This window comes from Piliocolobus tephrosceles, chromosome 17 (genome assembly GCF_002776525.5).
Source record: "Piliocolobus tephrosceles isolate RC106 chromosome 17, ASM277652v3, whole genome shotgun sequence".
Lineage (NCBI taxonomy): Eukaryota > Metazoa > Chordata > Mammalia > Primates > Cercopithecidae > Piliocolobus > Piliocolobus tephrosceles.
The window spans coordinates 34426032-34443769 of NC_045450.1; the positions used below are offsets into that span (position 1 = coordinate 34426032).

The 17738-nt window shown below is 53.2% G+C and overlaps 1 protein-coding gene across 5 annotated transcripts in view; it reads right to left on the minus strand.

The window, feature by feature from the left end:
* Positions 1 to 17738, minus strand: part of ZNF423 (zinc finger protein 423) — a 366017-nt gene that overhangs the window by 138181 nt on the left and 210098 nt on the right. For 4 of the 5 annotated variants that reach the window (XM_023189610.2, XM_023189607.1, XM_023189606.1 and 1 more), the window contains one exon: positions 7885 to 11099. In XM_023189610.2, coding sequence (XP_023045378.1) covers positions 7885 to 11025 — 3141 coding nt within the window. In that variant the 5' untranslated portion in view covers positions 11026 to 11099. Of the gene's footprint in view, positions 1 to 7884; positions 11100 to 12971; positions 13080 to 17738 lie in introns of those variants that run through there. The other variant, XM_023189609.1, reaches the window with a different exon arrangement.

A 17738-nucleotide genomic window follows, 5' to 3' on the forward strand; every position in this document is an offset into this window, starting at 1 on the left:
CCATCCATCCATCCTCCATCTACCCATTCATTTATCTATATACTCACTCACCCATCCACCCATACTCCATCTACTCATCCATCTCCCCATCCATACATCTACACACACATTCCCATCTACCCATTCATCCATCCTCCATCTACCCATCCATCCATCCATCCATCTTCTATCTACCCACCCATCTAACTACATACACACCCACCCACCCGTCCACCCATCTACATACATACCCACCCATCTACCCATTCATCCATTTGCATACACACCTATCCATCCACCCATTCATCCATCCATCCACCCATCCATCCTCCATCTACCCATCCATCCATATACCCATCCTCCCATCTACATACACACCCACCAATAGACCCATTCACCCATCCTCCATCTATCCATCTACATACATACCATACCCAACCACCCATCCTCCATCTACCCATCCATTTATCTACATACTCACACACCCATCCACCCATACTCCATCTACCCATCCATATCCCTATCCACACAACTACACACACATACCCATCTACCCATTCATCCATCCTCCATCCACCCATCCATCCATCCATCCTCTATCTACCCATCCATCTACCTACACACCCACCCATCTACCCATTCATCCACATATACATCCACCCATCCATCCATCTATTCATCCATCAGTCTATCCATCCATCCACCTACCTATTCTCTGTCTATCCATTCATCCATCTACACACACATCCATCCATCCATCCATCCATCCATCCGTCCGTCCGTCCATCCATCCATCCATCTATCTTTCTACCTATCCAACAACCTTCTTATCCATTTACTCACCCTAATAACCATGTGGCTGAGCAGGGGACACTGTTTCTGCCAACTCTGGTGTTCAAGGGTGGCTAGGGCACTCCTCATCTGCCCTAAGCACACATGGCCCCAAGGGTTCCCACAGTTGGTTTCCACACACAGGGGCTATTACCAGCTGCCTGTGAGAGCTGAGGGCAGAAAAACTGAGATGAGAAGCTTCAAAGCTTCTCGAAGAGTCATTCCAAAGAGTGAACCTCACTCTCACAACTAATCCCGGATGGTTCTGAAACACCCCAGGGACAGAGGTGGTGTTGCCCATCTGAGGGAAGGACTGTGGCTGTGGGGTTTTTTGAAGAAAGAGGGGTGGTATTGGGAATCAAAATATCCAAGTTTTTTGAAGACCACTTTGGTTCCTGGGATGAGAGGGCTTCTCTTACTTCTGGAAAAGGGAGCAGAACTTCAGATTTCTTGGCCGAGGTCCCAGGCCCAACCCTCAACGATGCAGCCAGATGATCCACCAGGGAGCTTAACTGTCTCAGCTCCCACCTCCCTCTTTATCATTCTGAAATGCTATGATGAGTTCTTGCATGGTGCACATTTTTCTTTCCTTTTACTTTTAACCTATCTGTGTCTTTATATTTATAGTTCAGGCCCTGTAGATAGCATTCAATTAAGTCTTGCTTTTTTCTTTGCATCTAATCTGACAATCTCTACCTTTTGATTGAAATTTTAACTCCATTTATACTTAGTGTAATTGTCAATATGGTTGATTTTAAATCCCACCATCTTTTGAATTAATTTCTATTTTATCCTACCTGTTCTCTGTTCCTATTTTCCTCTTTCCACCCACATCCACAGTTCCCTAAGTAACTATAGGCCTTTGCCTGTCTGGTTGCTCTACGTGCAACACCCCCTCCATCCTTGACTCAGTTCAAATGTCATCTCTTCTGAGAAGCCTTCTCTTTTCACCCAGAATGGGTCCAGGATACCCTTCACACCCCTGCACTTATGCTAAAGGACCCTAGGTAATTAACACATTGCTGTGTCATGGCAGACTGGCTCATCTGCTCCCTTCTTGCACCATGAGCACCCAGAGGGCCAGGAATGTGTTTTGTCTACCTTTGAGGCAGCACAGGCACATGAAGTGCTTAACAAGCCTTTGCTGAACCCATAAAGTTGCAGAATAACATATGCGGAGGAGTGTATTCAGGCAGAAGTGACAAAGAGAACTAAAGATGACTTCAGTGTCCTGGACTCACACCACCCTAATGCAGGCCTGACCTAGGGTCAGCGCATAATAATTATTTCACTTTTATTATGATTATTATCAGTGCTAAGAAAATGCTTCTTGAACAAATGAATGAATGAAGAAACAACTAGAGAAACTGGTGCTGGATGCTTCAGGCTCCAGGACCTGCTCTGACAAAACCAGGGGCCTTTCCCACAGTGTTTCAAAAGACTTGGGGTGTTTGCTATGTCCTGAGTACAGGCCACAGCCTGGGGCCCAGACACAGGCACTCTGCACAGAAAGGCCCTGGGAAGAGTTAGGTAAGTCAGGGGCAGCGTGGAGGGGAAGACAGGGCTGGGGAGTCCAGCCTTACCACAGAGAAAGGAAGATGTCCAGGCCACAAGGAGACTACAGGGCCTGAGGTCTTCTCAGGGGATGCAGCCCAGAGTACCTATCTCAGGTCAACTCCAGGGCAATGGTCATGGAGAAGAACCACCTCGAGCGTCTCCAGCATCAAAACCATGCCTTCTGCTCACATGTGCCCCCACCCACTCTGCTTGGCAAGGTGCAAAACCCTTGGTGGTTGAATGAATGAATGAATGAATGAATGAATGAATGGAATGAGTGAATTAATGAATGAAGCACACCCCAGGAAGGGGAGCTTCATCACAAGGAAGTCCATGGGAGGCCTGCTGGACAAGGACCACCCAGGCCTGTAGGCGGGTGGATGGGAGAAAGGGGTTGGTACCAAGCCGCAGCGATGGCTGGGGGCAGAAAACCATGTGCCCCCTCCAAGGATGGGGATTTGCTTGGGTGCAAGTCTCTGGAGGTTGCAGTCATGGCTGGTCCAGAGACGTGCAGGGAACAGTCCATGATCGCAGTGACTTGGTTGATCTTCCCAGGGGCTGGTGAATAAAGGGAGCTCACTGTGCTTGGAAAATATATCTCCAGGGGCTTGGGCAGTAAGACAGGCTGCCCCCAAATGCCTCTCTGCCACCCCTTGGTAATAGGAAGAACACTGCCCAATAACTGAGCCCCTCCTGGTGGGGCACTGGGCTTCAGAGGGTTCAGAGGGTTCCCAAGGGAAGGGCTGGGGGAAGGGCTGACCCCTCATACACACACAAGACACACACACAGATGTGCAAGCACATATGTGTGCATTCACATGCTCACCCTCACCCCAACTCACCAGCAACACACAAGACCTTCACAGACACACTCACAACCCCTACACACAGCAACCTGTAACACGGATACATACGTGCAACCCCCAGAGAAGCAGGGCCATCCACATGGGTGAACAAGGCCACATAGATGGGCATGTCCACACTCATCCAGAGACCCTGTCTTCAGTTCACTCCCCACAACCCCAGTACACAGAGCGGTACTCCCAAATACACCCACAGATGTGCACATAGCTTCTGACACAAGTGCATACACAGACCCATCCCCACACGTACCACACTCTCATGTACACAGATGTAGACTCATAAGTGCACACATGTGCACTCACACATAGGCACATACACATACAGGCTCACCAGCCCCCAAACCCTCCAAGCATGGCTGGACTCCAGTCCTCATCCCAACATCTATTTCTGGTCTGTCCCCACTCTCAACCCCCCTGGAGACCCCTTCCTCCTGGAGCTTCAGCCCCTACTAGGCGACATAATTACAGAAAGATAGAACTTGGCACTCAAAGCACCTCCCCTGCCATAAGCCCCTTCCCTGGGGCCCAGCCCAGAAGAACTAGAGCTGAGTTCCAGGGCCTGTGGCCAGGGTGCCTCCCCCAACACGGCCCTGAGCAACTGCAGAGGGAGGCCCCGGGCAGGAAGAAAACACACTTGAGAATGGCAGAGACAAGAGAGGGAGGGCAGGGAAGAAATGGCTGGAGCCCTTCAAGACAGGAAGGAGAGAAGGAAAAGCCAGCCAGAGCTGATAAATTTCCATGATCGTGACCACTGCCAACGTTCACTGAGCACCTGCCATGTGTGGGCAGCATTTATGCTAAATACTCACAAACCCTCTGCAAGCTCCACTCTAGGGATGGGGTAAGTCGAGTTTCAAGAGGCTGCATCACTTGGTCAGAGCCTCTTGCTGGTGAGTGGGAGAACAGCAAACACTTCGATGCCCACTGTCTGAGCTGCCATTCTCAGCTCCGTGTTCCAGACCTCCTGTCAGGCCTGGTCTAGGTGACAGAAAGCTAGTGGGATCTGGACAGGCCCTCTAACCTGGATATCTGTTTACTTGGCTGTAAAATGGGTATGAGAACACCTGGCCTGCCCCACCCAGCAGAGAAAGGCACTGTGGGGATCTGTGGGATCGATGGATGGTCAGGGTCTGCCCGTGCTGGTCTCGACTTGGGGTGATGTTGTCATTACCCATAAACAGAGGCGGAGATGGAACTTCAATGCTTCATGCTCCAGCCGACAGCAGCCTCCGCCCCACGGGAACCCAGTCCTCTGAGAGCTGGTTGCTGTGGATACACTCCCGAGGGTCCCAGCCTGCCAGCCCCCAAGCCCCTGTGAAACCCCCAGAGTCTGTTCTTACATGAGTGGGTCCTCAGGGAGGGAAGGGGTGGGCTAACTGACATCTGGGCCCCTGCCCCCAGGTGTGCCCACGCAGGGGGAAAGGCCCCAGAGAATGCCACCTTGGCTGGGGAGGCACCTGGGCTTTGTCTAGCTCCTTTCTGCAACGGCCCATCTCCCCGCGCCTCTAGGCAGGCAGAGCCATGATTTTCAGCTCATCCCTGCTCAATTGAGACCCGAAGGCAGGGAGAGGAAGGCCTGGGGGCCTCCAGGAAACACGCTCCCCTCGAGTTTCAGTCCCTGCAGAGCCGTGCACAGCTGCACATCCTTGGGTATATGGCATCACCTATCTGAGCTGGCCCCTCTTTGCCAAAACACAGGCCACAACAAGGTTCCTGGGTTGTTGCCACAGAGATGACCTAAAAGTTGGTGCCCAGCAGAGCGCCTCTCACATAGTGGGGGTTTTCACAAAGTGGTGCTTGGTGCTGGATGCAGAGCACTCCAGGGAGGCTGACACAGCCCAAGGCTTTGGAGGCTCTAGAAACAGCTCCTTGGCCATCAGAAAACTCAGCACCATGGTGGGCAGTGCCAGAAAGGGAGGGGTGATCCAGGTTGAGGGGCACCCAGGAGAAGCGGGCATAGTGACCCAGCCCAGCTGCGCTGCTCCACAGCATGAGCACAGCTGTGACCACCCGGGACCCCACCCCAGCTGGGCTCTCCCTTCTTACAGCCAGGATGCGTTGCAGAGCTGCTGGGTGGACTGTTGGTCAAGACCAGGGGCTGTGGTGCAGATGCTGCCTCTCTGGGTTCAAGTCCCCTCTCAGCTCTGGAAAGCTGGGGGCTTGAGGCAAGCGACATCATTGTGCTATGCCTCAGTTTCCTCACTTACAATATGAAATATTGTAAGGATTAAGTAGAAAGTGCTTGGCAAGTCCTTACTCCTCCACGAGTGTGGATTGCTACTGTAAAAGGAAAAAATACCAGCAGCATCTACTATGTGCTTGGCACTTAATTTACACATTTAATCCTCAGAGCAAAACACTGAGGTCGGCATGATAAATAGTCACGATGGTTCACAACTGATGGGGAACAGGCAGTGACCAATCAGAGCAGATAATGGTTAAAAAATCAGAGAGGCCCCCCAGTGGCTCCCTGGATGCAGAGATGTCAGCCCAGGAGAGACTCCATTACTATTCCATCACTATCACTATTCATTACACTGCCACTACCTCTGGCTTCGTAGTGGAGCACAGAGGCCCAGAGAGGTCAAATTACCGCTGGGTCACGGGAAAAGGAGATTTTAACCCAGGCCACCTGACTCCAGGACCCAAACATTCCCTGAGAGCACCTACGCCCCCTAGAAAGGCTGAGGGGGACAGAGCGGGCCAGCAGAAACCAGTGCCCATGCTCAGCCCCCCGGAGGGAATCCTCCTGGAGCCCTGTTTAGAACCCTGGCTCAGCCAAAGGGCCCTGAGAAGGTGGGGTATTGCTATAGCCCCTAAAAAGAGCTCTCTACTCCAGACAGGACTTTGAGGAGAGGCCCCAGGCCCCAGCCAGACATGCAGCTCTGTTCTTTTCTTTCTTTCTTTTTCTTTTTCTTTTTTTTTTTTTTTTGGAGACAGAATCTCCCTCTGTCACCCAGGCTAGAATGCAGTGGTGCGATCTTGGCTCACTGCAACCTCTGCCTCCGGGGTTAAAGCAATTCTCCTGCCTCAGCCTCATGAGTATCTGGGACTATAGGCGTGTGCCACTATGCCCAGGTAATTTTTTTGTATTATTAGTAGAGACAGGGTTTCACCATGTTGGCCAGGATGGTGTCGATCTCCTGACCTTGTGATCCACCTGCCTTGGCCTCCCAAAGTGCTGGGATTACAGGCATGAGCCACCGCACCCGGCTTTTCTTTTTTTAAGAGACAGGGTCCCACTCTGCCACCCAGGCTAGAATGCAATGGTGTGATCATAGCTCACTGCAGCCTTGATCTTCCAGGCTCAAAAAGTGCTGGGACTATAGGTGTGAGCCACAACGCCTGGCCTTGCTATTTTCATTCAAGTGCTCCTCTCTTCAGGCAGATATCCATGGAAGGGGTCCCCTGGCCTTCTGGGCTCCCGTGGGCCTGTGTGTAACACCAGAAGGTGGGGTCAGCGGGCGCTGAGGCCCCTTCCACTGTGGGGTGTTCCCTTCGCTCTTTCTGGCCCTCGTCTCTCTCCCTCTGCCCTCCTCACCCCCTCAAAATCACAGGGTCCCAGGAAAAACACCCTCAGCAAACACTCCTGAGTCCCAGCAGGCACCTGTGGCACACGGCCCTTCCCCAAACCCTGCCTCCCTGCCAATGGTGCCAGCAGCAGTCCTCGAGGGAAAGGTACTCCCGAGAGCCACCTGGCACCTCCTCGGTCTGGAAACAGACAACACAGACTCAATGGGAACCCCAGGCCTGTGCTGTCTGACACCCAAGGGCCACGCAGACTCCAGGCCCACCACTAGGTGCCTCTCAGGCCCTGTACTCAAGGCCTGTGTGGGCCTATCTGTAGCCTAGACTTCTCCACAGCTCATTGAAAGCCACTTATTATACGGGCCTGTGGCTCCCTCTGGTCCACAAGTCCCAAGTCAGGGTCCATTTCTGGTTCTCCTTGGCTCCCAGGCACCTCCAAACATAACGGGTACTCAGGGAAAATTTGATGAAGGAATCAATCAGTCATTAACAATAACAGCAATCGAACCACGTCGAGGGGCCTTCCACATACCAGCAACTGCACTAACAGAAATGATGCTGCTGGTGATAAGAGTACCAGCTGGTGATGACAACCAGCACCACTGAGCCCTGAGTGCCAGGCGCTCGGTCCCTTGTGTGTGTGTGATCTCTATGAACTGTCAAAAGAATCTCGGATCTAAGGCCCAGAAAAGTCGGTGACTTGCCTAAGGAGACCCAATAAACAAATGAGTATGTCTACCCCAGCTCATCAACAAAGACACCAGCCACCACTCATGATGCCCTCACTGTGCATCAGCCACTATGCCAGGCACGTTACCTGCATGATGTCATCAGCCTCTCACAACAATTCTCTGAGGCTGGGACAATTATTGCTCCCATTTTACAGATTAGCACTTGACAAATGAGGCCCAGAGAGATAAATAACATGAGCCCATCACATGGTTGGAAAAGCAATGGCAATGCTGAGGTTCAAACTCAAGGAGTCTACAGCACAGCAGTTGTGTCTCGCTACTGCATGATAGCGCCGCTTCTTGGAAACACGGCACTCAGGGTACGTGGCTCCTGTGGGGACCAGAGGAGCCCCAAGGAGAGGAGCAGGGAGCAGGATGAGGTGGGCTGCACTTACCCGGGGCACTGGCGACGTCTGGGTGGCTTTCCGGGGCCCACCGGTCTCCGGTGTGAGGTCACGGTGGTCCACCTGCATGTGGCTCTCCAGGTCTTCGGCACTCTCGAACTTGACACTGCACTCAGGGCAGCGGAGGCCAGCACAGGGCCGGTCGGCGGGCTCGGGCGGGACCAGGCCACCCACCTGTCCATTGGCGCTGCGGGCCATGCAGCCGGCGCAGAGGCCATAGGGCAGCCCATTGACGTCGAGCTTCACCAGGTCCTGCTTGCTGCGAAACTCCTTGAGGCACAGGGCGCACTTGTAGAGCTTCTGCAGTCCCTGGCCATTCGGGGAGGATGCCGCCGAGCTGCCTGCCAGCTTCTGCATATGGAAGGTGCCGTGGATCTTGAGCTCGAGCGTGGAGGTGACCGTCTGCATGCAGACCACACAGCGGAAGCCCGTGAGCGAGTTGCGCAGGTCAGGGTGCATCTGGCAGTGCTCGATAAACTCCTCCTCGCTCTGCAGGGGCATCTTGCAGATGCGACAGGTGCCCGTGTCCAGGCTCTTGCTGTGGGTCACCTTGTGCTCAGTGAGCGTCAGCAGCGAAGGGAAACGCTCACCACAGATGGGACACATGTAGTGCTTGGCAGGGCCCCGGTGCGTCTGCAGGTGCTCCCGAAGCCCGTTCTCCGAGAAGAAAGTCCGTGAGCAAACGTTGCATTTGTGGCTGCCCTTGATAAACTCAGCCTTCTTGCGTGAGCCATCATCCTCGCCTGGCCGGATGTTGTGGTCCCGCAGCCGGTGGTTCTGCAGCAGCACCTCCATGGTGTAGGCCGCCCCACAGATGTCGCAGCCGTACATGGGCTCCGACGCGTCCACGTCATCCTCGCTGGCCTCATGGCTGTTGGGCGCCTCAGGGTTCTTAAGCAGCATGCCCTGCAGGTCAGCAGGCTCAGCTTTCTTGGTGGCCGTGGGGGGCACCCCGTTGGCCGTGCCGTTCTCAGTTGCAGCATCAAACACACAGTGCTTCTCCCGCAGGTGCTTCTCCAGCAGGATGATGGCGTGGAAGGCCTTGCTGCAGAACTTGCAGTTATACTTCTTGCTGTGTGTGGTGATGTGGCACTGCAGCTCCACCTCGGTGCTGAAGGTCTCCCCACAGAAGATGCACTTGTGAGCCTTGGCTGGGTTGCCCAGGTGGCTGTGTTTGACGTGCACCTGCAGGTCAGCCTCCTTGCGGAAGTCCCAGTTGCAGGCCGTGCAGCGGTACATCTTCTTCTCATTGCTGTGCTTCACTGCCAAGTGCACCTGGATAGACACCTTGGAGTCAAAGACCTCCTGACACAGGGTACAGTGATACAGCACGAAGGTGTGCATGTCCAGCAGGTGCTTCTGCAGGTCATCCACGGAGGAAAATTGCTTGTCGCAGCTCTCGCACACATAGTGGGTCGACGTGGTCATATAATGCACCGTCAGGTGCTGCAGGAGGGACTCCTGGGAGTCAAAGTCCTCTTTGCACTGGGGGCATGCCTGCTTCCGCAGCAGCAGCTCCAGGTGCAGCTTCAGGTGGGTCTGGAAGCTCTCAAAGTTGGAGAACTTGAGGTCGCACTGATTGCAAGGATACTCGCCATTGGAGATGGAGTTGGCGCTTGCTGAGAGCCGCTGCCGCTTCGGGGAAGACACTTCCACGTCGGATGAGACTGGGCTCTGCTCAGCCTTGGACTTCTTGCTGTGGGCCAGTGGAATGTTCTTGTGGTTCTCCTTGATGTGCTTGGTGAGCTTCAGGATGGAGCCAAAGATGGGGGAGTTGGTGCAGTAGGGGCAGGAATAGACCTCCATGAAGGACTGCGTGGGCTGCACCACCGGAGACTCTAGTTTGGCACTGCCCACACTGCAGTGGGCCTGCTGGATGTGCTCGGTGAGGGAGGACTCAGTGAGGAAACCCATGGAGCACTGGTTGCAGAAGAAGGCGTTATTGCCGTCAGAGGGGTTGGTGTTGGGGCCGCAGTGGGAGACACGGATGTGCTCCTGCAGGCTATTGATGTCGGCGAACATCTCGGGGCAGTAGTTGCAGTGGAAGGCGGAGATGTTGCCAAACTGCATCATGGGGTAGGCGTGGTTCTTGTGCAGCTTGCGAACGTGCTCGTTGAGGTTGTAGAGGGTGGGCATGGAGTCCAGGCAGATCTGACACGTGTGGCTCTGCTGGGGCTTGTCCGCGTGGATGGTCTTCAGGTGGATCTCCAGCACGGCCAGGCTGTTAAAGTCCCGCTTGGAGCAATAGGGGCAGCTATAGACCACCTTGGTCCAGCCCTGCCCGTCATCCCGCATCTTCTTCTGCCCCCGCAGCGGCTTCAAGGTGGAGTCCGGGGTGGAGCCACGCTCCACAGAGGCGCTGGAGTCAGGCGTGGCGCTACTCATGGAGGCCACACTGCCCAGTACGGGGTCGGGACTGACGCTGTGGTTGCTGGAGTCGGGCTGCCGGTGGCTGTCCAGGTGGCAGTAAACACCTTCTACGGAGGAGAACTGCTCGGGGCACATGGGGCACTTGTGTTTCTGGTTGGCGTGGGCTTGGTGGATATGGGTGAGCAGCGTGTTCTCGTCGACAAAGACCTCGGGGCAGTGGATACACTGCAGGTCCGCCTTCTCGGACAGCTGTGGGTGGCGGGTGAGCACGTGCTTCTCCAGCTCCTCTGTCTGGCTGAAGGTGTCCTCGCAGTAGTCGCACATGAAGTCGTCCTTCTTGGCTTCCTTCTCTGACTTGGCCAGATGCTCCTTGTTCTTTTTGTGGGCCTGCATGTGGCTCTGCAGCGAGCTGGTGGAGGAGAAGCCACGCTTGCACACAGTGCACTTGAAGGGTTTGCTGGAGCTGTGGGTCTTCAGGTGGATCTTGAGGTGGTCGCTGCGGGAGAAGGCCGCCTCGCACTCGTGGCAGTGGTACTTCTTGTCGCCCGTATGCAGCTTGATGTGCCGGTCGCGGCTCCTCTTGTGCTTGAAGAGGCGGCTGCAGTAGGTGCACTTGAACGGCAGCTTGTCGCTGTGGATCTGCTCGTGCCTCTTCAAGTAGCTCAGGCGGATGAAGGACTTGTCGCAGAACTGGCAAGGGTACGGCAGGCCTGTGCCCCCTTCCTCCTCGCCGAGGCCGAGGTCACAACCATCTCCGATCATCTGCGTGGGTGACGCAACATCCTTACTGGAGGGAGACGAGGCCACCCAGGAGAGTTGTGGGTCGTCATCACCATCTGCAGGGGAAGGCAGAGAGGATATTAGAGGCAATTCCCAGGGCTGCCGAGAAACAAGGACAGAGCCAGCTTCTCGACAGCGCACGGGCTGAGGCTGTGCAGCTGGCCAACGGCTGCGGGGGGCTGTGGGGAGGGGCAGGGGCCGGAAGCAAGTGGACACCAGGGCCTTCCTGTCTGCAGAGGGCATGCCAGAGGGGCGGCAGATAATGAAGGGGGAGCGCCTTTTCCCTTAACAACACTTGCCTGGACCTGGCAGGACGTGGTACCCCCCATCAGAGGGGAGGCTCTCGGCCACTTTCCTGATAGGGAAAGGAGGGGCAGCCTGGACAAAGTCACTGAAAACAAACTCACAGACCATCAGTCCTATAGGCCAAAAGGAGGACAAGTCCTGTCACTTGATCCACACCTGGGAGTCAACTCCCCTCAAATCCCTAATCCCGGAGGGAAGGAAATCCCACTGGTCCTTATGAACACAGGCAAAATTTTGCAACAACAACAACAAAGATTCCCTTATCAGATTGGCCATAGCATGCCCCTTTCTCTGGGGATGGGTGGACTGATGAAGCTGGAAGCTGCTGCTTCAGGTAGTAGACAAGACATAGGAGGTGTGAAATCAGAGGGCCCGAGACAGCAGATTCCAGTGCTCAGGCGGGAAGTGAGCCTAGGGCACTGAAGAGGCATCTGTGGGTTTCCCGGCGCAGGCCATCCTGAGACCCTTGTTTTCTTTGTTTCCACTGCACCCCTGGATTCGCCCCAATCCCACCCAGGACCAAGAGAAATGGAAAGATCGTGACAGTGATTGGAGGAAGAATGAGGACGTGGATGACCACAGAGCTCAGACCCAGGCAGACCCAAGGAAGAGGCAATCTTGCACAGACTCCAGCGCGTCCCACCCTCCCTGGGGACAGCCCTCGCAACCCCCTCATTTGCTGGCCTGTCCAGCCTCAGAGGAAAACTAAACAAACCTAAGGGTAGACCGTTTCTGGGAAAACAAAGGCACACAGGACACAGTGAATAAAGCCAGAGACATTCCCTGACGGGGGCCGAGCAGAGCCAGCCCGGGCAGGGAGTGAGTTCCAAGGCTCAAGTTTCTCTTCAGCTGGATTTAAAACTTAATAATGAATGAAACAGACCACAGGCTGCTGCGGGCAGGGGAGAGACAAACAAAAGCTCAGATTCGGCTGCGCTGACCTTGCTCTTGTAACCCCGAGGAAATAAACCACTGCCCCCGCCTCTCCAGCCGCCAGCCAGCCGGGCTGAGTCTTCAGAAGAGCCTCACAGACGTAACCCAGACGTAACCTTGGCCCAGAGGCAGCCCAGACCTTCAGAAAGGGATGGGGCAGGCGCACCGTGCTCCCAGCACGGGTGAACACTGGCACACACATGCGCGTACACACACGCCCACCTACATATACACACAACACCCACCATCACACACATTCATTTGCACCATCACTCCCACACACTCACACTATCACTCACAAACTTAAATATACATGCACACGCTCATGTACACACATTCACCTGCAGATGCGTGTGCGCGCACGCACACACACACACACACACACATCACAGACCTGTGGTTTCCCTACAAGGCTCTCCACACAAGCTGCCTCTGCTGTCCCAGGCCAATCCCAAGACTTAAAGAGACAACAAGGGCTGACTGGAGGGTCTTGAGGGGTTCCTCACAGCTGGGGCTGAGCCTGGTTCTAGGTCCCGCTTCCACCCCCTAGCCCCCGCAGCGCTGACCATGTGAAGATCCACCTGACCCCCCTGGCACCATTGGCACAGCTCAACCCGGATGCATGCAGCTCTCTGAAGCTTGAAGTTCTCCAAAGCTCCCGGCTCCAAGGCTCCTGGCAGCTAACCCACCTCTGAAGCCTGGCTCCCCAGCCCAGCTCAAGGGGCCTCCCAGAACGCCCTCCCAGAGCACCAGCACCTTCTCCCCTGGGGGCCTCACATGACGGGTTCGGCAGACAGGAAGGACGCAGCAGTCGCGGCCAGCTCCCCAGATGACATGCAGTGGGAGGCACCCCAGCCCCTGCCTGCCAATTCCCAGCTCTTGCCAGCTGGGCTCTGTGGGGCACAGACAAAAGGGACCCCAGGGAGGAGGTAGCTGGGGCCAGGGGACCTGCTTGGCCCCCGCTCCAGGTCAGGTTGGACTGGCTTCTTATTATTTTGATGTCTTTGCTCAGACTCACTCAAGCTGCCACTGAGTCCCTCCCGTGTGCCCAGCACTCTGCTAAGTGCTTTCTCGCAACTGCAAATGAGTGGCCAGGGCCACTCCCACTGGACAGACGAGGAAACCGAGGCACGGTCTCAGAGACTTGCTCTGGGAAATGACAGTGCCAGAGACTGATGCCAGGACTGTCCACATTCAGGCCCCTCGATCATGACGTGGGCCTGGACCAGTTTCTGGGGGTCAAACAGTCAAGTAAGACCACTCCTGCGTGGGTCAGAAGGGGAGAGGGCCCACGTGTAAAGACTTCAGGGTCCTCAGACCTTCATCTCCTTGGAGCCTGCCTCATGAGGAGGACTGGGACTGGCCCATGATTTGCATTTCTGGAAGGGGCTCATCAGGGCTCAGAGAGACCCACGAGCTCACGGGAGCCCACCCAGCAACTGATGTATGGAGAATTCTCAACCACTGGGCAGGTGAAACCACTATCACTCTTGTCCCAAGGACAAGTCTGAACAGATATTTCTGCCAGGGTTCATTTGCTGCTAAACCTTTCACACCAGAGGACACTCACTCAGAGCCAGAGCCCTCCTGGCTCCTCTGTGAATTCATCCATGCCCTCAGTATTCCTCTTAACCACTCACTTTATGCATCTGAAAAAAAGGGAACCACTGGAAGGAGTGGATGAGAAAAAATAATGGGAGAAAGCACTATTATGCCACTGACGTGAAATGTCCAGAATAAGGCGCATCTGAGACAGAAGGCAGGTTAGCGGCTGTCTGAGGCTGGAGGTGGGAGCAGGGAGTGGCTGCACAGGTGACAGGGATCCTTCTGACACAATGGAAATGGTCTAAAACTAGACTGTGAGTGAAGACTGCAAAGCTCTGTAAACTTACCAAAGACCGGCTGAGTTGCTGACTTCAAACAAGTGAATTTTATGGTATGCAAATTATACTTCAATAAAGTTGTTAAACAAAAGCACTATTTTGCCAATAATAAGAATTAGTACTAATTAGTACCACAAGTGCTAACAATAATAACAGCTCTATTTATTGAGAACATCCCACGTGCCAGCACTGTGCTAAGTATGTCTATTATCGCAATTAATTTCTATTCATCCTCACAACAACCACATCTGGTTGTCTGCAGTAACGTTCCCATTTCTGAGATGAGGAAGTGGGGTTCAGGGAGGTGAGGAACTGGCCACCAGTACCAAGACAGATGCCCCACTAGTGTCTGGCCAAACTGCATCTTGGAGGAGTACAGAACCTGGTCCCCAGGCCCATCAGTCATTCACCCAGTAGGCTTTGGAAAGGAGAATCTTAACCTGCCCAGCACCAGAGTACCCAAGTTTCATTGCAGGCTGGCTGCTTGGCTTTATTTTTCTGCAAACAAGTTTCAAAACTAAAGCAAAGCATATTATTCTGGGAGCAACAAACTGAGCCACTGCTGAGATTATAATCATCTGAATTGAAATGAAAATAAGGCTCCTTAAATTGAAAAGGCCCAATCAGGGAAAATGGGCATGTTGACATATAAAGTCCCAAACTCAGATTGCCCTGTTTAAAGTCTCTTATTCAAAGAACATTCAACCTCGTCAGCTGCCATCCCACCCCCTCCAAATGCATTTTGCTTTGGGGGCACTTAGCTCAGTGCTCTAGAATCACGCTAGAGAGATAAGCTGGGGCCAAAGCTCAGGATGTATCTATAGGGGCATCAGCAGAGAAAAAGGTTCTTTTGTCTATTTGTTTTTTTTTGTTGGTTTTTTTTTTTTTGGTAGGAGGGATGGAGTCTCGCCCTGTGGCCCAGGCTGAAGTGCAGTGGCGTGATCTCGGCTCACTACAACCTCCGCCTCCTGGGTTCAAGCAATTCTCCTTTCTCATCCTCTAGAGTAGCTGGGATTACAGGCACATGCCGCCATGCCCGGTTAATTTTTGTATTTTTAGTAGAGACAGGGTTTCACCATGTTGGCCAGGTTGGTCTCGAACTCCTGACCTCAAGTGATCCACCTGCCCCAGCCTCCCAAAGTGCTGGGATTACAGGCGTGAGCCACCGCGCATGGCCTGAGGTTCTCTTCTCTTAAAGCAACGACACTTTCCTCATGCTGGATGCTGGACACCATACATATACCTGCAACTGTGACCAAGGCAATCCCAGAGTCCTTTCCAATATGAACATTCCAGAACTCAGGGAGAAGGTGAGTTTTTTCGAGGAAAGTCCTGTTCAGCAGCTACATTTTTATTTTCAAGTAAATACTTGCATTGATTTTGCTGTGTGCCAGGCATTCTTCTAAGAGTTTATGTGTACTCACTCATTCAATCCTCTCAATAGGCTAATGAGTTGGGTACTGTTATAATTTCCATTTACAAATGAGAAAACCAGGGCACAGAGAGGCTGAGTGACTTGTCCAGTTCCACACAGCCGGCAGGCAGCAGAGTCAGGATGCGAACCCCTCTGAGTCCTGTTCAGTCAGTGTTTTCACCCATAAGGCTTCACTACACCCCCAACCCCTCTTTACCCACTTTGGGAGGAGAAGCATGAGAAAATCAAGTGGGAAGTACAATGACTAATGCCAGACCCACGCTTCTCCCCACCCCCCAGAGTAAATGCAATCAAAGAACTATAACAAAAATGAGCTTAAAACACACACGCGCGCACGCGCGTGCGCAAGATGGAGATTAAAGTCATTTAAAAGTGACTAATACTGCAGAAAGGGCAAATAGGAAAAGGGTTATATGAAGCTTTTGCTGTCTGCTGCAGGAAGAGAAAGAAAACAAGCAAAAAAGAGGAGAAATTTTTTAATAAAAATTCAATTAAGTAGAAAAAAGAACATCAGCTGGGCTTCAGAACATGTCAGCAGCAGAAAGAGCCAGGTGATTCCCAAGTTCATGTTGTCACACTCGGTGACCAGCATGGAGCAGGACATGAATTCAGCAGGCTGATTCTATAGTGTGTAAAACTGCCTCGGACACACTTCACCTAGGCAGAGCAGTGCAAGTGGCCACCCAGAATGGCTGGGAACCACAGCTCACAGCTCCTCTGTCACAATGAATCAAAGTCAGGGCTGCTGGAGAAGGTGCTCAGGCCTAGACAGGAGAGTGACCCACAGACTCACAGGAGTGGGCTGAAAGGGGAACCTTCCTGCAGTGGGGGGCACAGATGGAGGAGGAAGTGAACTGTCATCGAAGCTATGCAAGAGGTCCTAAAAAGAACACGAGGGGGACTCTCTGCATTGAGTTGGGGGGGAAGACAGCTGAGCCCGGGAAGTTCCAGGTTACTAGGACATTCCTGAGCTGGGCAGTTCCATCTGTGTGAATAAAGATGATCATCCAGCCGGGTACGGTGGTTCATGCCTGTAATCCCTGAACATTGGGTAGCTGAGCTGGGAGGATCGTCTGAGGTCAGGAGTTTGAGACCAACCTGAGCAATATAGCCAGACCCCGTCTCTAAAAAAAAAAAAGAAAAGAAAAGAAAAGAAAAAAATTTAATTACACAGGCGTGGTGGTGTGTACGTGCAACCCCAGTTACTTGGGAGGCCGAGGCAGGAGGATCACCTGAGCCCATGAGTTCGAGGCCGCAGTGAGTTATGATCATGCCACTCTAGCCTGGGTGACAAGAGTAAAACTCTGACTCTTAAAAAAAAAAAAAAAAGACCATGAGCCTACAGAGGGAACAAGAGCTCATCTAGCCATTAGAATGAGGTTTCCATCCCAGTCTGCAGGGCCTCTTGTGCCCAGGACTGTGCTGGATGCTGCAGGGTCACCTGGGTGCATCCCACCTTGGTCCTGTCACATGGACATCCCAAACCATGCAAAGGAGAGGCCAAGTAGAGCAAGAAAGGCACCAGTGGGAGTCATGCTGGGGCAACAGGTAGAGAGTACATCAGGAGGCCGGGCCTCCATTGCCTCTGCTGGCTCATAGAAAGCTGGAATTCATCCTCTCTACAGCCCCTGTCAGAGAAATATAAAGTTCACCTTATACAATACTCCAACCATCAAGACTGTCTTCATGATAGACACAAAAAGGCCTTACAGTGCTTCACAAAGCCCCAAAAAAGACTCCTTGCCACTCACCTGTTTCTTTAGAAAAATGAAAATTGCCAAGGAGACCAGTTCCCGACAGGACAAAGCTTTATAACACACCAAGCAGAGCCTCTCTGCTGCCCCCATCCAGAGCTCCAGGAATGGGAATCACTGTGGCCCTTCCCTAAGCTCAGAGGAATGGGACCCTAGACTCCGGAACCAACTACCAAATCCCACATGATACAGCTGGAAAAGCTGAGGCCCAGAAAAGAGAAGAAAATTTATAAGCCTAGCTAATTGGTAGTGGTTGCCCAGAATCCTGTGTTCAGAAGGAATCTGAGGCCTTCTCTAAGGTCCAAAGAAATGAGTGCTGCAATCAATTGATGATGTCTGCCATGAGCAGAGACATGTGGGAATGGAATAGTCAAAGGGAACTGA